The sequence below is a fragment of the Oreochromis aureus genome, linkage group 7 (genome assembly GCF_013358895.1).
Source record: "Oreochromis aureus strain Israel breed Guangdong linkage group 7, ZZ_aureus, whole genome shotgun sequence".
In the NCBI taxonomy this organism is placed as follows: Eukaryota; Metazoa; Chordata; class Actinopteri; order Cichliformes; family Cichlidae; genus Oreochromis; species Oreochromis aureus.
In genome coordinates this window covers 60757319-60772946 of record NC_052948.1, presented here as the reverse complement: position 1 = coordinate 60772946, position 15628 = coordinate 60757319, and the positions used below count along the sequence as shown (strand labels likewise).

Genomic DNA, 15628 nt, shown 5'->3' with positions numbered 1-15628 from the left:
GGATGAGTGACAAAATGTTTCTCGCACTGAAAATGTCCAGATGAACAGAATCAGCTTTTGGGGATTATAAAGAAAGACACACGGCAGAAATAAACAGACATTATGCTGTTACTCATGTCTTCTCAAACAAAATTACTTCAATTAAAAAAATAAAAAATGTGGTCATTGTTCTTAGCTGATTTGAATAGATGGAACATCCTTGATGTTATCTGTTTCCATAATCGATGTGGAGTAGCTGCAGAGGTGTTGCTTGGTGAGTGACCTTTAATCTACATGTCTAAGTGGTGGTGTGTCTCTTACACTTCCTTTTACCCAAAAAGGGAACTCACTGTAATAGATCCGTTAAGACTGCCTTTATATCAGTGTGACAAAGCATTAAGTACTCAGTTCACTTTCTAGAGCGACAGCAGAAGGACATCATCACATCCACAGTGAAATCAACATGAAGACCACAGTGGGACTGCTGCTTCTGCTGCTCACGGTTTATTACTGCGCTGCTGCACGTAAGTCTGTCAGTCTGCTTTTAAGTAGGGGTAAATGCCATCTTGAATGTTTTTATTAGATTTTTATCTCATTTTATTAGTAATCATCATAACTTAAATGACTTACAAGTTAAAAACTTTAACTGATTATTGTGAATGAACTTCACATTACGTGAGTGAGGTTATTACAAAACTTCAAAAGGGCGATGAGTTATTTTAAAACGTCATTTTCAAATGTTTTGAGTTTGATGACAAAACACGTTAAAATGTTACAAAGACAAACTTTTGTTTTTATCACATACATGACGTGAGGTTATGTATGTGTTTACTTTATGACCGTTTGATCCAGATAAAAAAAATAAGCTGTGGCGTGTTTAGAAACAAGGTGATAGTTTGACCTGAACAACAGGTCGAAAGATAATAATCAGAGGAAGAAAGAGTTTATTTTTGTTCTAAAGAAAGCATGCTTCCTTTGTTCATATTTCTGACATATATTATATGTACAACACTACTGGGTCACTAACAAATTACACATATAGCTCAGCCATGCCATGAAGCTCCCAGCGCACAGTTTTTGTGCTGCTGTTAATGCCAGAGGAGGTTTGGGGCTCTGCAGGTACTGAATCGATATCAAGCATTCAGTGACCCCCCCCATCTGTAACTTTACATGTTCTGCTGAGTTGCTGTGGTTGTGGCATTGAGTTACAGTACTATTGTCCTTATACATCAGAAGTTTACAGTGTATATCATAAAGGACCTGAGCTCTGTGACAGTGTTAATGTCACTGTCTTTCTATTTAAAGACTGAGTTCCAGGCTGAGTTTCAGCAACAATGCTCAACACCTTTGACACATGCTGCTATTAAACTGAATTTATTACTGTCTTTTTCTTTTTTCTTTCAGCTCAAGGGTTGATTGAAATGTCTCCTGGACAATGCTGTTTCAAATTCTTTACTGGAAGGATACCACCGAAGAAAATAGTCTCTGTCATCAAGACTCACAGCGCCTGTCTGGAAAAAGCATTTGTGTATGTCACCACAATGAGTAATTACAGTAATAGTAATTTCTGAACACAAAACAGTGTGCATGCTTTTTTAGGGCCTTCTCTCACTGTCCCTCTTCATCTGTTTTTCTTTCCCTCCCTTTCCTATCCCCCATTCATGTCTGTTCAGTTTGTAATAAATTAAAATAAAATAAATTTAATTAATTAATTAAATAACTTATTATTATTATTATTATTATTATTATTATTATTATTATTATTATTATTATTCATAATAATAATAATAATAATAATAATTTTATTATTAAGATCTATCAAGTGGAGCAATTTGGCAAAGCCATGACCAAAAATAAATAGAAAACACACGAGGCACATCGTGGTATCTTCACTCTAAACTCTTTTGTAATCTTCCTGCAGGATCGGTACAGCCGCCGGGAAGCACATCTGTGTGAGCCAGAGTGTCACCTGGGCTCAAGAAGCTTTTAAGCAACAGCAGATCGGTGATGAATGAATACTCTTCAGATTTCATGATCAACCATAATAAAGCTCTGTGTTATGTTAACCCATGCTAACAGCAATTTTATAATGACTGTATTTTCCAAAATGCTTTGTGTATATATATATTTTTTTTAAAAACCCACGCAATCACGTTTTTTCAATAAAAATGTTCGGCTTTGAATCGGGCGTTTATTTTTTTATTTTGTTTTGTTTGTGTTTTTTTAACGAGAAATTTCCACACTTCGTCTTTTCCCTGCCAAAAAATCCAGTAGCCTGTCATACTGGTAGTGGACACAGGGCCTTCTGATTAGGAGTGAGGCCGAAAACAGCGGTTGTTTCGTGGAACCTCAACATGAACTCTCGTGTTCTGATGAGTTTCTGCAGCAACGCTCAACACCGTTGACATGAACTGCGTTTCAACTTAAAGCTATTAAAACTGAACGGTGTTCCAGACGTTTCGCTGTGTGCTAGAGAAGTTTAAGATAGCTGCGGTTATAAAGTTCTGGGTCCATATCAATGTGTGAAATTACAATTTTTATTTTTTATTTTTTAAGTGTTCTTTGTTTGTTTGTGTTTTAATAATTTCATTAAATTGTTCGAGGAAAGACAAATATCTAGTATATAATTTTTAAAGGCTTTCAGATTAAATTTTAAACATTTAGTCAGCACTAAATTGATATGACTGAACAGATAAATACTGGCTACTCACATTAAAATATGCCATCTTATTCGCTGATATGTCGATATCGGCTAGCAGGGCTAATATCAGCCCATAATAATAATTAAAAAAGAATATATATATCTTTGCATGAACTGCAGTTTAGCCACCAGTCACCTCGGCGGCTGTTCCTGCTTTTAATGCTTTTAATTTATCTGCCTGAGCGAGTTTGATCAGCGGTGACTCAGACCTGAGCGACCGTCCCTCTCCTTTAAACCTGAAAAAGAAGGATTCGTTGAGTTTCATCTGGATCCCTCTGACCAAAAAAATGTCACAGTGTTACAGAACAGTGGAAAAAACGTCTTTTTCAGATAATTGCACACGGCTCTCCTGATAAATATCTCTTACTGCTCAGCACAAATTCAAATGCTCTGTCGTTCTACATGTTTATAATGTCAAAATACATGAACTGAAATGCACAGCCCCGAAAAATGTTCTTTTTTGAACATGAGTTGCCCCCTGCTGGCTGCTAAAAGAATGCGACTTCAACCATTTTTAAAGGTGACAAAAGAAATCTGACAGATTGCGAGATGTATGGCGCTGTATTAATAAAATTGAATTTAACGTGAGGAATGAAAGGTGAATGAAACTTCATGTGTTTTTATATTTTTTAATAGTTGTTATGGGCCCTGTTAAAAACTCAGACATCTTTGTGACGTCCGTATTTATTTTTGTGACCTGGTAACAAAGTCCTAAATAAAATTACTTACTTACATTGCTGTCTTTATCCTTATTTCCTGTTACATGTGTATTGTTACATCGCAGAGACTTACATTGAACATGGCCAGAGTTTCAAATAATGAGGTCAGCATATATTCATGTAATCTCTATGACTGCTCTGGACACTCCATCTCAGACACCTGGACCTCCATTACTGACAAACAGCTCCCATGGTCCTTTCTCGCCCTGTGTGGAAGGCTCAGGTCTAAAGGTTTCAGGTCCTCTAATCAAGCTGGTCTATTTTTCTGGCAGAAGCTGAGATAGGAGGAGAGCTCAGTGGTGAAGAAGTTTTCTGTCTGTGTGGAAAGGCTCACTGTGGAGCTGGAAGGAAGCAGTGACTTATTATGCAGAAGGCTCATGACAGTGAGGTCAGTGTACTCAAATGGGCTCCATGTCACCACTCAATCCAAAGGAGGACCTTTGGGATGTGCTGGAACAGGAGAGACACATCATGGATGTACAGCACACAATTTGCTCACCAAATTCTGAAATGTTTTCAGCATCTTTTTGAATCTGTGCCATGAAGAACTGAGACAGCTCTGACGGTAAAATGGGGAAAACCTGATAAAGGCACGTGGTACCAGATAAAGTGTCAAGTGAGTGTTGGGACATATGGAACCTCCCATGTGGACCACCCAGCTTCTGATTGGAGCAGGTGCCCATGCTGTGAAGTCATTTGACTCTGCTAAATGGTTATTGTGTTGTTTCCTACTGAAGCCCATATGGATTGTAAGAGTTAATAGAGGCATATTAGAAAAAAGAAATACACGTGGAAGAAACAAACTGGAGTTATTCTTTCACTCCTTTCTTTTCGTGTCATGTTCATGTTTTTTTCCCATCATGGGAGTTTGTGGATTTTAGGACTATTTAGAGCTTTTCTCTCAATTACTTTCATTTTTAGTTTTCCATTGTAATCTCTTGATTAACCTTTGCTTCCTGTTTCTTTTCTGTTTAGTATTTTGCCTTTGGGTTTATTCGTTGTGGTTCTTTGTGTTAGTCTCAAAGCCTTGCTCAGTGTTTCCCACAGTCTATTTTCTGTGTCATGGTATCTGGCTTCAGTGTTTACTTACTTCCTGTTTTAATGTGTTAGCTTGTTTCTTTTGTGTCTTGTGTCAAGTTTTACTTCCTCTGTGTTGTTTTTCTTCTCTCTCATTCGCTCTCTTTAGTTTCCCTCCCGTTTCCTATTGTTACATAATCCTGATTTTACAGCCATCTCCCGTTAATCTTTGAAGTGGCATTTCTTTAACTCCTCAGTGATCTGCCTTTGTGTGCTTCTTGTCTGTTTCTTGGATTTGTTTTGCTTTTTTGCACAGTTTGGACTTGTTGCATCTTTTGGACTTTGGACTGTCCTCATAAAAGGTGCGTTTTCTGCTGGTTAAGTATGCATTTCATTTTATTCAACACCCTTGTCATTTCAAATGAACATATTTTAAATTTAACTACTTAGTTGAGTCGAATACATTTATATCTCTTGATGTTATCTGTCTCTGTAAGCAGTGTGGAGTAGCTGCAGAGACGTCGCTTGGTTGGTGATTTCTAATCTTTGTGTTTAAGTGACAGTAAAAACTCACCATGACAAACATCTTATAACGGCCTTTTATGTGAGTGTGAGACTGCATTTAACATTCAGATCACTTCTTACAGCAACAGCAGAAGGACATCATCACATCCAGAGTGAAGTAACCATGAAGGCCACAGTGGGACTGCTGCTTCTGCTGCTCACGGTTTATTGCTGGGCTGCTGGACGTAAGTCTGTCAGCCTGCATGTGACTGAGGATAAATAACACCTGAGGCACTTTGATGTTTTTATTTCAATTTTTTATCTAATTCAGTGGTTCTTAACCTGGGTTCGATCGAACCCTAGGGGTTCGGTGAGTCGGTCTCAGGGGTTCGGCAGAGCCTCCGCCGTGACATGCACGGCTCATTTTGTGCACCAGTAAAAAACATATCTATGTCTTGAATTTGAAAAAAATCATATTTTATTTTTCACTAAAGAGGGGTTCAGTGAAAGCGCATATGAAACTGGTGGGGTTCGGTACCTCCAACAAGGTTAAGAACCACTGATCTAATTTAATAGTATCATCATAAATTGCATGACTTACAAGGTTCGCATTTGACTAAATTAACCTCAGATTAGTTATGATTTTTGGTGTGCTGTTATTTTGAGTAAATACATTTAAAAAGGTTGTTTTTTTGGCTTTGGTTATAAAATATGCATGTGTAACAAAGATACATTTGTACCACAGACATGACATTAGGTTTTCAGATGTCACTTTAACTCTGTAACATGTGGTCTTTCTCAAGGATGAGGTTTTGCATGGTGTCAACTAAGAAGAATTTTGCAGGGTTAGCTTGTTATCATGAGTTGTACACTCATAACTAAGGCTGTGTTTAATCATATAAATTGTATTTATCTCTAAATAGAGTGTTCATAGAGTCAGAAGGCCTCTGGCTATTTTTTGTCCAGAGGCTTCTTAGCAGGTTAATTCAACCTGCTAAGATTCACATAATTTTAACATGAAGGATGCTGAGGTCACTGAATTGATGTGGCTCTTTTTCTTTCTTCCAGCTGGACCATTGGATGAGACAGCTCCTGGAGAATGCTGTTTCCATTTCTTTACAGGACGCATACCAGTGAACAACATAGTCTCTGTCACCAAGACTCACAGCGACTGTCTGGAAAAAGGATTTGTGTATGTCACCACAATGAGTAATTAGAGTAATAATAACAGTTTCTGAACACAAAACAAATTGCACGAACATTTTACTGAGACACAGCGTAATATTTTCAGTCCTAACTCTTTTGTAATATCCCTGCAGGGTCCATACAGCCAAAGGGAAGCGCTTCTGCGTGGGTCACAGTGTCACCTGGGCTCAAGATGCTTTTAACAAAGAGCAGAACAGTGACTAACAATGCTCTTCAGTGTCCGCGATCAAGCATAATAACAGTCTCTGTTATGTTATTCTTCGCTACCAGCATTTATATAATGACTGTATTTTACAAGACGCTTTGCAAAGCATAAATAAACCCATGCGCTCTTCTTTTGCTTGCGATCCTCTCCAAGAATGTTTCAATAAAAAACAAACAAGTATCTGCAGTTGTGGTCAGACGTTTCATGTCGATGATGAGTGTATGTAGTGTCACATTAATTTTGGGACTTTTAATTATTTTTCTGAACTCAGGAATCTCAGGACGAGTGTACACAAAGTTGTGTACTGTGACAACATGCATGGACATTTTTAACTTAGTGAAAGAGGTTTCATTGCTGGAAATTAAACATTAAGAAAGAAAGTTAATAGTTAATGAAGCATTAAAACCGCACAGGTCATCCGATTGTCCCGGGTGTGAAGTGAGAAAACATTTAAAAAGTTTGTCTCAACAAAGACAGACAGGCACTGATGTCAGGATATCCAGCTCCTACAATGAAGCCTGCCTTCCTCACAATTTTGTACGGGTGTGAAATGTCCCTCTTCTTCATGCTGATAGAAAATCTGCAGCAGCGTTTTGCAGATGTTGAAGAACACCAGCCTTCTGAGGAAGTACAGTCTGTGCTGACTCCTGCGCGGCTCCTCTGCCTCCCTGAGCTAGACTCTGAGTACCTTCTGCATGCGCTTGAGCTCCTGCTGATCACCAACTTTAAAAACTCTCTTCCTCTGGTTCAGAAGGCCCATAATGTTACCTGTGATCCAGGGCTTGTTGTTAGCATAGCAACATACAGTCCTTACTGGAACAACAACATCCACACAGAAGTTCATGTCGTCATTAGTGCAGTAACCTCTTCAGTGTTCTCACTGCAGTTACACAACATAGCCTGATATGGGGTCACAAGTTTTTCGCTCCAGGAACAGTACATGCTGCATTTTGACTTTTTTGACCATATATTTTTGCACAGTGACACATTTGTGTAATTTCGCCTTTGTACGTCACCACAGTGGATTTTATCTTAAACAGTTCAGGGGATTTGACAGATGTATTATATTAATTAAGAATTTTAGGCATTTTTATTCACAGTCCTCCGTTTGCAGAGGCTCAAAGCAACTGAACAATTGACTGAGAGCAGTTTCATGGCCATTTTTTTGGTCATTTTTTAAAAAGTGGATAACTGCAGAATTTTTTCCCTCACATCTTGAGGAGAAACGTGTATCATTCACAAACTCGACAACAAGAGAAATCTTCATAAATGGGAATACAGAGTTTACTGAAGGCAGCTGGAGTGAAAGCCTTGGAAGAGGATCTCAGGAAAGAAATTCTGCCACGACATCTTTTTGCTTTTATGGAATAAATTACAAAAATGAACAGGAACAACTAGAAAAAGTGTCTTCCAACTTTATGAGACTGAGACCACTGAGGTGCTCTGCCCATCCCCAGCATGATCCCCCAGGAGGCCAGCTTTTTTATGGTCAACCATAATAAAGCTCTAGTTATTTTAATGTGTGAAAAGGTTCAATTCAACAGCAATTTTATAATGACTGTATTTTCTAAGATGTTTTGCAAAGCATAAGTTAACCCACAGTTGTTTTGCTTTAGCCTCCAGGAATCTTTCTAATATTGTGGTCAGAAATTTACATACACTCATCATAGCCAGATTGAGTGTACATAAACCACAACTATATGAACACACGGACATTTTGAATGAAAAAGATACGCTTTGATTGCAGTGTGTTTTTGAACAAATGACATTGCTCATTGGGCACATGTGTACGGTGGCCCTGAGAGGCCAAACGGACTGCAACTTAAGAAAACATCAGCAACAAGAAAAACGATGCAAAAGCACACAAAACACAACGGAAATAGGAAAAAGACAATGGAAACAGGAAAAAACAGATTTCCAAAAGCACAAGGAAAGTGTTTCTGGGGAGACAATAACACAACGGACCAGTTGCAGGAACCAAAATATGCTAAGAATTGTTTTCTTAAGAAGTGTTTTCTTAAGTTGCAGTCCGTTTGGCCTCTCAGGGCCACCGTACATGTGGACTCTTATGGTCTAAAACTGAATCTGCACTCAAAAAAATCTGTTGTTGGATGAACACAATTTAATCATGGTACCTTTTTCCACGTGATTTAACCAAGTACAATAACCCATTTTGACCATGTCAAACCAACACATTTGGCATTTGGTGGTTTAATGTAATCAGATTACGTTGGATCAACGTAGTATACTTACATTGACTTGAAGTAATTTATTGAAGTATGTAAAGTGAAATTTGTTTTTATTCATTCTACACAAGTTAAAAACTTTAGGAAAACACAAGGAAATCTTGTTGTTTGAACAACTACTTTGTTAAACAAGGCAATTACTGCTAGTCTTGCTTAATGAACCAATATGGGGGGGTTATGATTTCATAGAGACAAACAACCATTTGCAGTTACATTCATGGATAATTTAGAATCACCAATTAACCTAAGTCTAATTACACACTGCAAACCAGACAGATTGGGGATTTGAACCCAGGCCCTGCACTGAAAAAAAGAGCATGTTGGATTTACTTGATTCAATAGTGGACATTGGTTGCACACAATTGTTTTGCTTTGGCAGAAACTTAAACAACTGAGTTAAAACAACACAGCTCATTCATATTCAGTAAACCTGTACATTTTGTGTTCATAAAACATGATTGAAACATGTTCAGATGAAGTAAATTGAGCTCTTGGAATATTTTAATCCTTCACAATTTTGTCATTTTATTCCAACACTATTCAATAACTTTTAGCCCAGTACTACTTGGTCACTTAAATACTACATGTTGTCTTCATATTACATAATGTTCAACAAGTCTAGTTAACATAAAAAGTGAATGGATTTACAATGACTTTCATTCTCCTATCTTTATCTGGGTTGCAGGGGATAATCTAATAACTGCATGACTTTTAACTGTGGGAGGAAACCAGAATACCCAGAGAGAAACCATCACAAACTAGCCAGATTGTGGATTTGAACCCAGGACCTTCTTACTGTGAGGCAACAGCACTAACCACCATGCCACCAACCCAGGCTTAACAACAGTAAGAAAGCTATGATTACAAGGCTTGATGCAGATAGCAGATAGCATACACGTGGTGTGTGTGTAGTTGTCTGCTTCTTATAACTCCAGTGATTTTCCTGCAGTTTGAAATCTCGTGTGATCTTGTGAATTTCACGAGTTCAGCAACTAACCACTCTTACTAGATTGTATCATGTCATCTCAACAAGAGCAAATTAAGTTGTTGAATTTCATACAGATCCTTCGTGATTTAGTTATGTTCACCATAGAAACATGAAATTATTTTGTTCAAATTACAAGTTAGACTTTTGTAAATGTAACAACCACCCAATTTACTTTTTTTGGTATACCAAAGAACAATAGCAGCGGCTGCTCGACTTGACTGAGATGGATGCCTTCCTCAAACCACGATCCAAAGCGCGCGAGACTGAAATCCCGTGCAGTGTTGTGAGATTTAACATTGCTATATTATTGACTTACTTCACTCGATCATGATATGAACAATTTAATCTACCCTCTCTGCATATCATGTAGTTTCTACACTATATAGTTTCACTTAACTTTAAAGCATGAGGCAATTGTGTTAAATACACGCAAGATGCTTACGTAAATCCAAGAGATGGGCAATGCCTTTTTTTCAGTGTGGACTAACCATCACACCACCAAGCTGTCAATCCAGACAGTAAATAGTAAAACCACAATAAATAGCGATAGCATACACGTGGTGTGGGTGTAGATTTCTGCCTCTTAAAACTCCAGAGATTTTCCTGCAGTTTGACATCTAATGTGATCTTGTGAATTTCGTGAGTCCAGGCAACGAACCACTCTTACTAGATTGTATCATGTCATCTCAACAAGAACAAATTAAGTTGCTGAAGTTCATGCAGATGCTACATGATTTAATTACGTTCACCATAGAAACATGAAATTATTTAGTTCAAATTACAAGTTTGAATCTTGTACATGTAACAACCACCCAATTTCATTTTTTTGAGTGTAGATTTATGCGTTTAGAATCTTACTGTATGGTTTTGTATAACCTTGATGAAGCAAGTACAGTGGCTTGCAAAAATATTCGGCCCCCTTGAACTTTCCCACATTTTGTCACATTACAGCCACAAACATGAATCAATTTTATTGGAATTCCAGGTGAAAGACCAATACAAAGTGGTGTACATGTGAGAAGTGGAACAAAAATCATACATGATTCCAAACATTTTTTACAAATAAATAACTGCAAAGTGGGGTGTGCGTAATTATTCAGCCCCCTGAGTCAATACTTTGTAGAACCACCTTTTGCTGCAATTACAGCTGCCAGTCTTTTTAGGTATATGTCTCTACCAGCTTTGCACATCTAGAGACTGAAATCCTTGCCCATTCTTCTTTGCAAAACAGCTCCAGCTCAGTCAGATTAGATGGACAGCGTTTGTGAACAGCAGTTTTCAGATCTTGCCACAGATTCTCGATTGGATTTAGACACCAGACAGGTCAGGGATAAAGTTATTGAGAAATTTAAAGCAGGCTTAGGCTACAAAAAGATGTCCCAAGCCTTGAACATCCCACGGAGCACTGTTCAAGTGATCATTCAGAAATGGAAGGAGTATGGCACAACTGTAAACCTACCAAGACAAGGCCGTCCACCTAAACTCACAGGCCGAACAAGGAGAGCGCTGATCAGAAATGCAGCCAAGAGGCCCATGGTGACTCTGGACGAGCTGCAGAGATCTACAGCTCAGGTGGGGGAATCTGTCCATAGGACAACTATTAGTCGTGCACTGCACAAAGTTGGCCTTTATGGAAGAGTGGCAAGAAGAAAGCCATTGTTAACAGAAAACCATAAGAAGTCCCGTTTGCAGTTTGCCACAAGCCATGTGGGGACACAGCAAACATGTGGAAGAAGGTGCTCTGGTCAGATGAGACCAAAATGGAACGTTTTGGCCAGAATGCAAAACGCTATGTGTGGCGGAAAACTAACACTGCACATCACTCTGAACACACCATCCCCACTGTCACATATGGTGGTGGCAGCATCATGCTCTGGGGTGCTTCTCTTCAGCAGGGACAGGGAAGCTGGTCAGAGTTGATGGGAAGATGGATGGAGCCAAATACAGGGCAATCTTGGAAGAAAACCTCTTGGAGTCTGCAAAAGACTTGAGACTGGGGCGGAGGTTCACCTTCCAGCAGGACAACGACCCTAAACATAAAGCCAGGGCAACAATGGAATGGTTTAAAACAAAACATATCCATGTGTTAGAATGGCCCAGTCAAAGTCCAGATCTAAATCCAATCAAGAATCTGTGGCAAGATCTGAAAACTGCTGTTCACAAACGCTGTCCATCTAATCTGACTGAGCTGGAGCTGTTTTACAAAGAAGAATGGGCAAGGATTTCAGTCTGTAGATGTGCAAAGCTGGTAGAGACATACCCTAAAAGACTGGCAGCTGGAATTGCAGCAAAAGGTGGTTCTACAAAGTATTGACTCAGGGGGCTGAATAATTACGCACACCCCACTTTGCAGTTATTTATTTGTAAAAAATGTTTGGAATCATGTATGATTTTTGTTCCACTTCTCACATGTACACCACTTTGTATTGGTCTTTCACCTGGAATTCCAATAAAATTGATTCATGTTTGTGGCTGTAATGTGACAAAATGTGGAAAAGTTCAAGGGGGCCGAATACTTTTGCAAGCCACTGTATGAGATATGGCTAAATCAAAACAAGAATGTTAACTAAGAATATCAAGCTTTTAACTCTGGACAAAAGGTGTTCTCACCCACTTTGTCACACAAACATTATAAAGGAGGTCATGATAGCTGGCATATTAATGATCATGACCTCACGGCCCATTATTAGTCAGTGGTGTTAGTTTCAGTCATTATGCAAATGTCCTGGTTATAAGGTTGGGGAAACCTGCAGTCGAGCTGAGACTAAATAAGTAATTGGATGAGTGACAAAATGTTTCTCGCACTGAAAATGTCCAGATGAACAGAATCAGCTTTTGGGGATTATAAAGAAAGACACACGGCAGAAATAAACAGACATTATGCTGTTACTCATGTCTTCTCAAACAAAATTACTTCAATTAAAAAAATAAAAAATGTGGTCATTGTTCTTAGCTGATTTGAATAGATGGAACATCCTTGATGTTATCTGTTTCCATAATCGATGTGGAGTAGCTGCAGAGGTGTTGCTTGGTGAGTGATCTTTAATCTACATGTCTAAGTGGTGGTGTGTCTCTTACACTTCCTTTTACCCAAAAAGGGAACTCACTGTAATAGATCTGTTAAGACTGCCTTTTATATCAGTGTGACAAAGCATTAAGTATTCAGTTCACTTTCTAGAGCGACAGCAGAAGGACATCATCACATCCACAGTGAAATCAACATGAAGACCACAGTGGGACTGCTGCTTCTGCTGCTCACGGTTTATTACTGCGCTGCTGCACGTAAGTCTGTCAGTCTGCTTTTAAGTAGGGATAAATGCCATCTTGAACGTTTTTATTAGATTTTTATCTCATTTTATTAGTAATCATCATAACTTAAATGACTTACAAGTTAAAAACTTTAACTGATTATTGTGAATGAACTTCACATTACGTGAGTGAGGTTATTACAAAACTTCAAAAGGGCGATGAGTTATTTTAAAACGTCATTTTCAAATGTTTTGAGTTTGATGACAAAACACGTTAAAATGTTACAAAGACAAACTTTTGCTTTTATCACATACATGATGTGAGGTTATGTATGTGTTTACTTTATGACCGTTTGATCCAGATAAAAAAAATAAGCTGTGGCGTGTTTAGAAACAAGGTGATAGTTTGACCTAAACAACAGGTCGAAAGATAATAATCAGAGGAAGAAAGAGTTTATTTTTTCATATTTCTGACATATATGTACAACACTACTGGGTCACTAACAAATTACACATATAGCTCAGCCATGCCATGAAGCTCCCAGCGCACAGTTTTTGTGCTGCTGTTAATGCCAGAGGAGGTTTGGGGCTCTGCAGGTACTGAATCGATATCAAGCATTCAGTGACCCCCCCCATCTGTAACTTTACATGTTCTGCTGAGTTGCTGTGGTTGAGTTACAGTACTATTGTCCTTATACATCAGAAGTTTACACTGTATATCATAAAGGACCTGAGCTCTGTGACAGTGTTAATGTCACTGTCTTTCTATTTAAAGACTGAGTTCCAGGTTGAGTTTCAGCAACAATGCTCAACACCTTTGACACATGCTGCTATTAAACTGAATTTATTACTGTCTTTTTCTTTTTTCTTTTTTCTTTTAGCTCAAGCATTTCTTCAAATATCTCCTGGACAATGCTGTTTCAAATTCTTTACTGGAAGGATACCACCGAAGAAAATAGTCTCTGTCATCAAGACTCACAGCGCCTGTCTGGAAAAAGCATTTGTGTATGTCACCACAATGAGTAATTACAGTAATAGTAATTTCTGAACACAAAACAGTGTGCATGCTTTTTTAGGGTCTTCTCTCACTGTCCCTCTTCATCTGTTTTTCTTTCCCTCCCTTTCCTATCCCCCATTCATGTCTGTTCAGTTTGTAATAAATTAAAATAAAATAAATTTAATTAATTAATTAAATAACTTATTATTATTATTATTATTATTATTATTATTATTATTGATAATAATAATAATAATAATAATAATAATAATAATAATAATAATAATAATAATTTTATTATTAAGATCTATCAAGTGGAGCAATTTGGCAAAGCCATGACCAAAAATAAATAGAAAAATAAATCAGTTGGGCATCTTTCTTGGCCTTCAGACAATAATCCCGGATACTAAAGTACCGAATGGGACAGGCAAAAAAAAAAAAAAAGAAGAAGAAGAAACGAAACCCCCCCGCCCCCACCAACAGCAACAAAAACAAAAAAACTCAGAATGCATAAACACACGAGGCACATCGTGGTATCTTCACTCTAAACTCTTTTGTAATCTTCCTGCAGGATCGGTACAGCCGCCGGGAAGCACATCTGTGTGAGCCAGAGTGTCACCTGGGCTCAAGAAGCTTTTAAGCAACAGCAGATCGGTGATGAATGAATACTCTTCAGATTTCATGATCAACCATAATAAAGCTCTGTGTTATGTTAACCCATGCTAACAGCAATTTTATAATGACTGTATTTTCCAAAATGCTTTGTGTATATATATTTGAAAAAAAAAAAAAAAAAAAAAAGTTCAATAAAAATGTTCGGCTTTTATTTTTTTGTTTTGTTTTGTTTGTGTTTTTTTAACGAGAAATTTCCAGTCTTTTCACTTCTAAAAAATCCAGTAGCCTGTCATACTGGTACTGGACACAGGGCCTTCTGATTAGGAGTGAGGCCGAAAACAGCGGTTGTTTCGTGGAACCTCAACATGAACTCTCGTGTTCTGATGAGTTTCTGCAGCAACGCTCAACACCGTTGACATGAACTGCGTTTCAACTTAAAGCTATTAAAACTGAACGGTGTTCCAGACGTTTCGCTGTGTGCTAGAGAAGTTTAAGATAGCTGCGGTTATAAAGTTCTGGGTCCATATCAATGTGTGAAATTACAATTTTTATTTTTTAAGTGTTCTTTGTTTGTTTGTGTTTTAATAATTTCATTAAATTGTTCGAGGAAAGACAAATATCTAGTATATAATTTTTAAAGACTTTCAGGTTAAATTTTAAACATTTAGTCAGCACTAAATTGATATGACTGAACAGATAAATACTGGCTACTCACATTAAAATATGCCATCTTATTCGCTGATATGTCGATATCGGCTAGCAGGGCTAATATCAGCCCATAATAATAATTAAAAAAGAATATATATATCTTTGCATGAACTGCAGTTTAGCCACCAGTCACCTCGGCGGCTGTTCCTGCTTTTAATGCTTTTAATTTATCTGCCTGAGCGAGTTTGATCAGCGGTGACTCAGACCTGGGCGACCGTCCCTCTCCTTTAAACCTGAAAAAGAAGGATTCGTTGAGTTTCATCTGGATCCCTCTGACCAAAAAAATGTCACAGTGTTACAGAACAGTGGAAAAAACGTCTTTTTCAGATAATTGTACACGGCTCTCCTGATAAATATCTCTTACTGCTCAGCACAAATTCAAATGCTCTGTCGTTCTACATGTTTATAATGTCAAAATACATGAACTGAAATGCACAGCCCCGAAAAATGTTCTTTTTTGAACATGAGTTGCCCCCTGCTGGCTGCTAAAAGAAT

At 37.9% G+C, this 15628-nt stretch overlaps 3 protein-coding genes across 5 annotated transcripts; all 3 read left to right on the top strand.

Annotated features, from left to right (window-relative positions):
- Positions 1-350: 350 nt before the first annotated feature.
- On the top strand, positions 351-3414 carry LOC120440958 (C-C motif chemokine 4-like). Its single transcript, XM_039614498.1, has 3 exons — positions 351-503; positions 1384-1507; positions 1901-3414. Exons 1-3 carry the CDS (start codon positions 443-445, stop codon positions 1992-1994), a joined length of 279 nt encoding a protein of 92 aa, XP_039470432.1. The 5' UTR covers positions 351-442; the 3' UTR covers positions 1995-3414.
- A 1135-nt stretch (positions 3415-4549) lies between these two features.
- On the top strand, positions 4550-6517 carry LOC120441217 (C-C motif chemokine 4 homolog). 3 transcript variants are annotated; one of them, XM_039615491.1, is made up of 5 exons: positions 4550-4778; positions 4917-4948; positions 5064-5165; positions 5989-6112; positions 6240-6517. In XM_039615491.1, the coding sequence occupies exons 3-5, from the start codon at positions 5105-5107 to the stop codon at positions 6328-6330; spliced, it is 276 nt and encodes a 91-aa protein (XP_039471425.1). In that variant the 5' UTR covers positions 4550-4778; positions 4917-4948; positions 5064-5104; the 3' UTR covers positions 6331-6517. The 3 variants fall into 3 exon arrangements, with proteins under 3 accessions (XP_039471425.1, XP_039471423.1, XP_039471424.1); XM_039615489.1 differs by having other exon boundaries at positions 4551-4778; positions 4917-4944; XM_039615490.1 differs by lacking the exon at positions 4917-4948 and having other exon boundaries at positions 4551-4778.
- Positions 6518-12743: 6226 nt separating this feature from the next.
- Positions 12744-14611, top strand: LOC120432744 (C-C motif chemokine 4-like). The gene is made up of 3 exons (XM_039615755.1): positions 12744-12847; positions 13695-13818; positions 14382-14611. The coding sequence occupies exons 1-3, from the start codon at positions 12787-12789 to the stop codon at positions 14473-14475; spliced, it is 279 nt and encodes a 92-aa protein (XP_039471689.1). The 5' UTR covers positions 12744-12786; the 3' UTR covers positions 14476-14611.
- Positions 14612-15628: the final 1017 nt, after the last annotated feature.

Excerpts from the sequence above, each read along its gene's own strand:
- LOC120440958 (XM_039614498.1), top strand. The coding sequence starts at position 443 with ATGAAGACCACAGTGGGACTGCTGCTTCTGCTGCTCACGGTTTATTAC. Across the intron at positions 504-1,383 it reads TTATTACTGCGCTGCTGCAC|CTCAAGGGTTGATTGAAATG; the intron begins GTAAGTCTGTCA and ends TTTTTCTTTCAG. Across the intron at positions 1,508-1,900 it reads TGTCTGGAAAAAGCATTTGT|GATCGGTACAGCCGCCGGGA; the intron begins GTATGTCACCAC and ends ATCTTCCTGCAG.
- LOC120441217 (XM_039615491.1), top strand. The coding sequence starts at position 5,105 with ATGAAGGCCACAGTGGGACTGCTGCTTCTGCTGCTCACGGTTTATTGC. Across the intron at positions 5,166-5,988 it reads TTATTGCTGGGCTGCTGGAC|CTGGACCATTGGATGAGACA; the intron begins GTAAGTCTGTCA and ends TCTTTCTTCCAG. Across the intron at positions 6,113-6,239 it reads TGTCTGGAAAAAGGATTTGT|GGTCCATACAGCCAAAGGGA; the intron begins GTATGTCACCAC and ends ATATCCCTGCAG.
- LOC120432744 (XM_039615755.1), top strand. The coding sequence starts at position 12,787 with ATGAAGACCACAGTGGGACTGCTGCTTCTGCTGCTCACGGTTTATTAC. Across the intron at positions 12,848-13,694 it reads TTATTACTGCGCTGCTGCAC|CTCAAGCATTTCTTCAAATA; the intron begins GTAAGTCTGTCA and ends TTTTTCTTTTAG. Across the intron at positions 13,819-14,381 it reads TGTCTGGAAAAAGCATTTGT|GATCGGTACAGCCGCCGGGA; the intron begins GTATGTCACCAC and ends ATCTTCCTGCAG.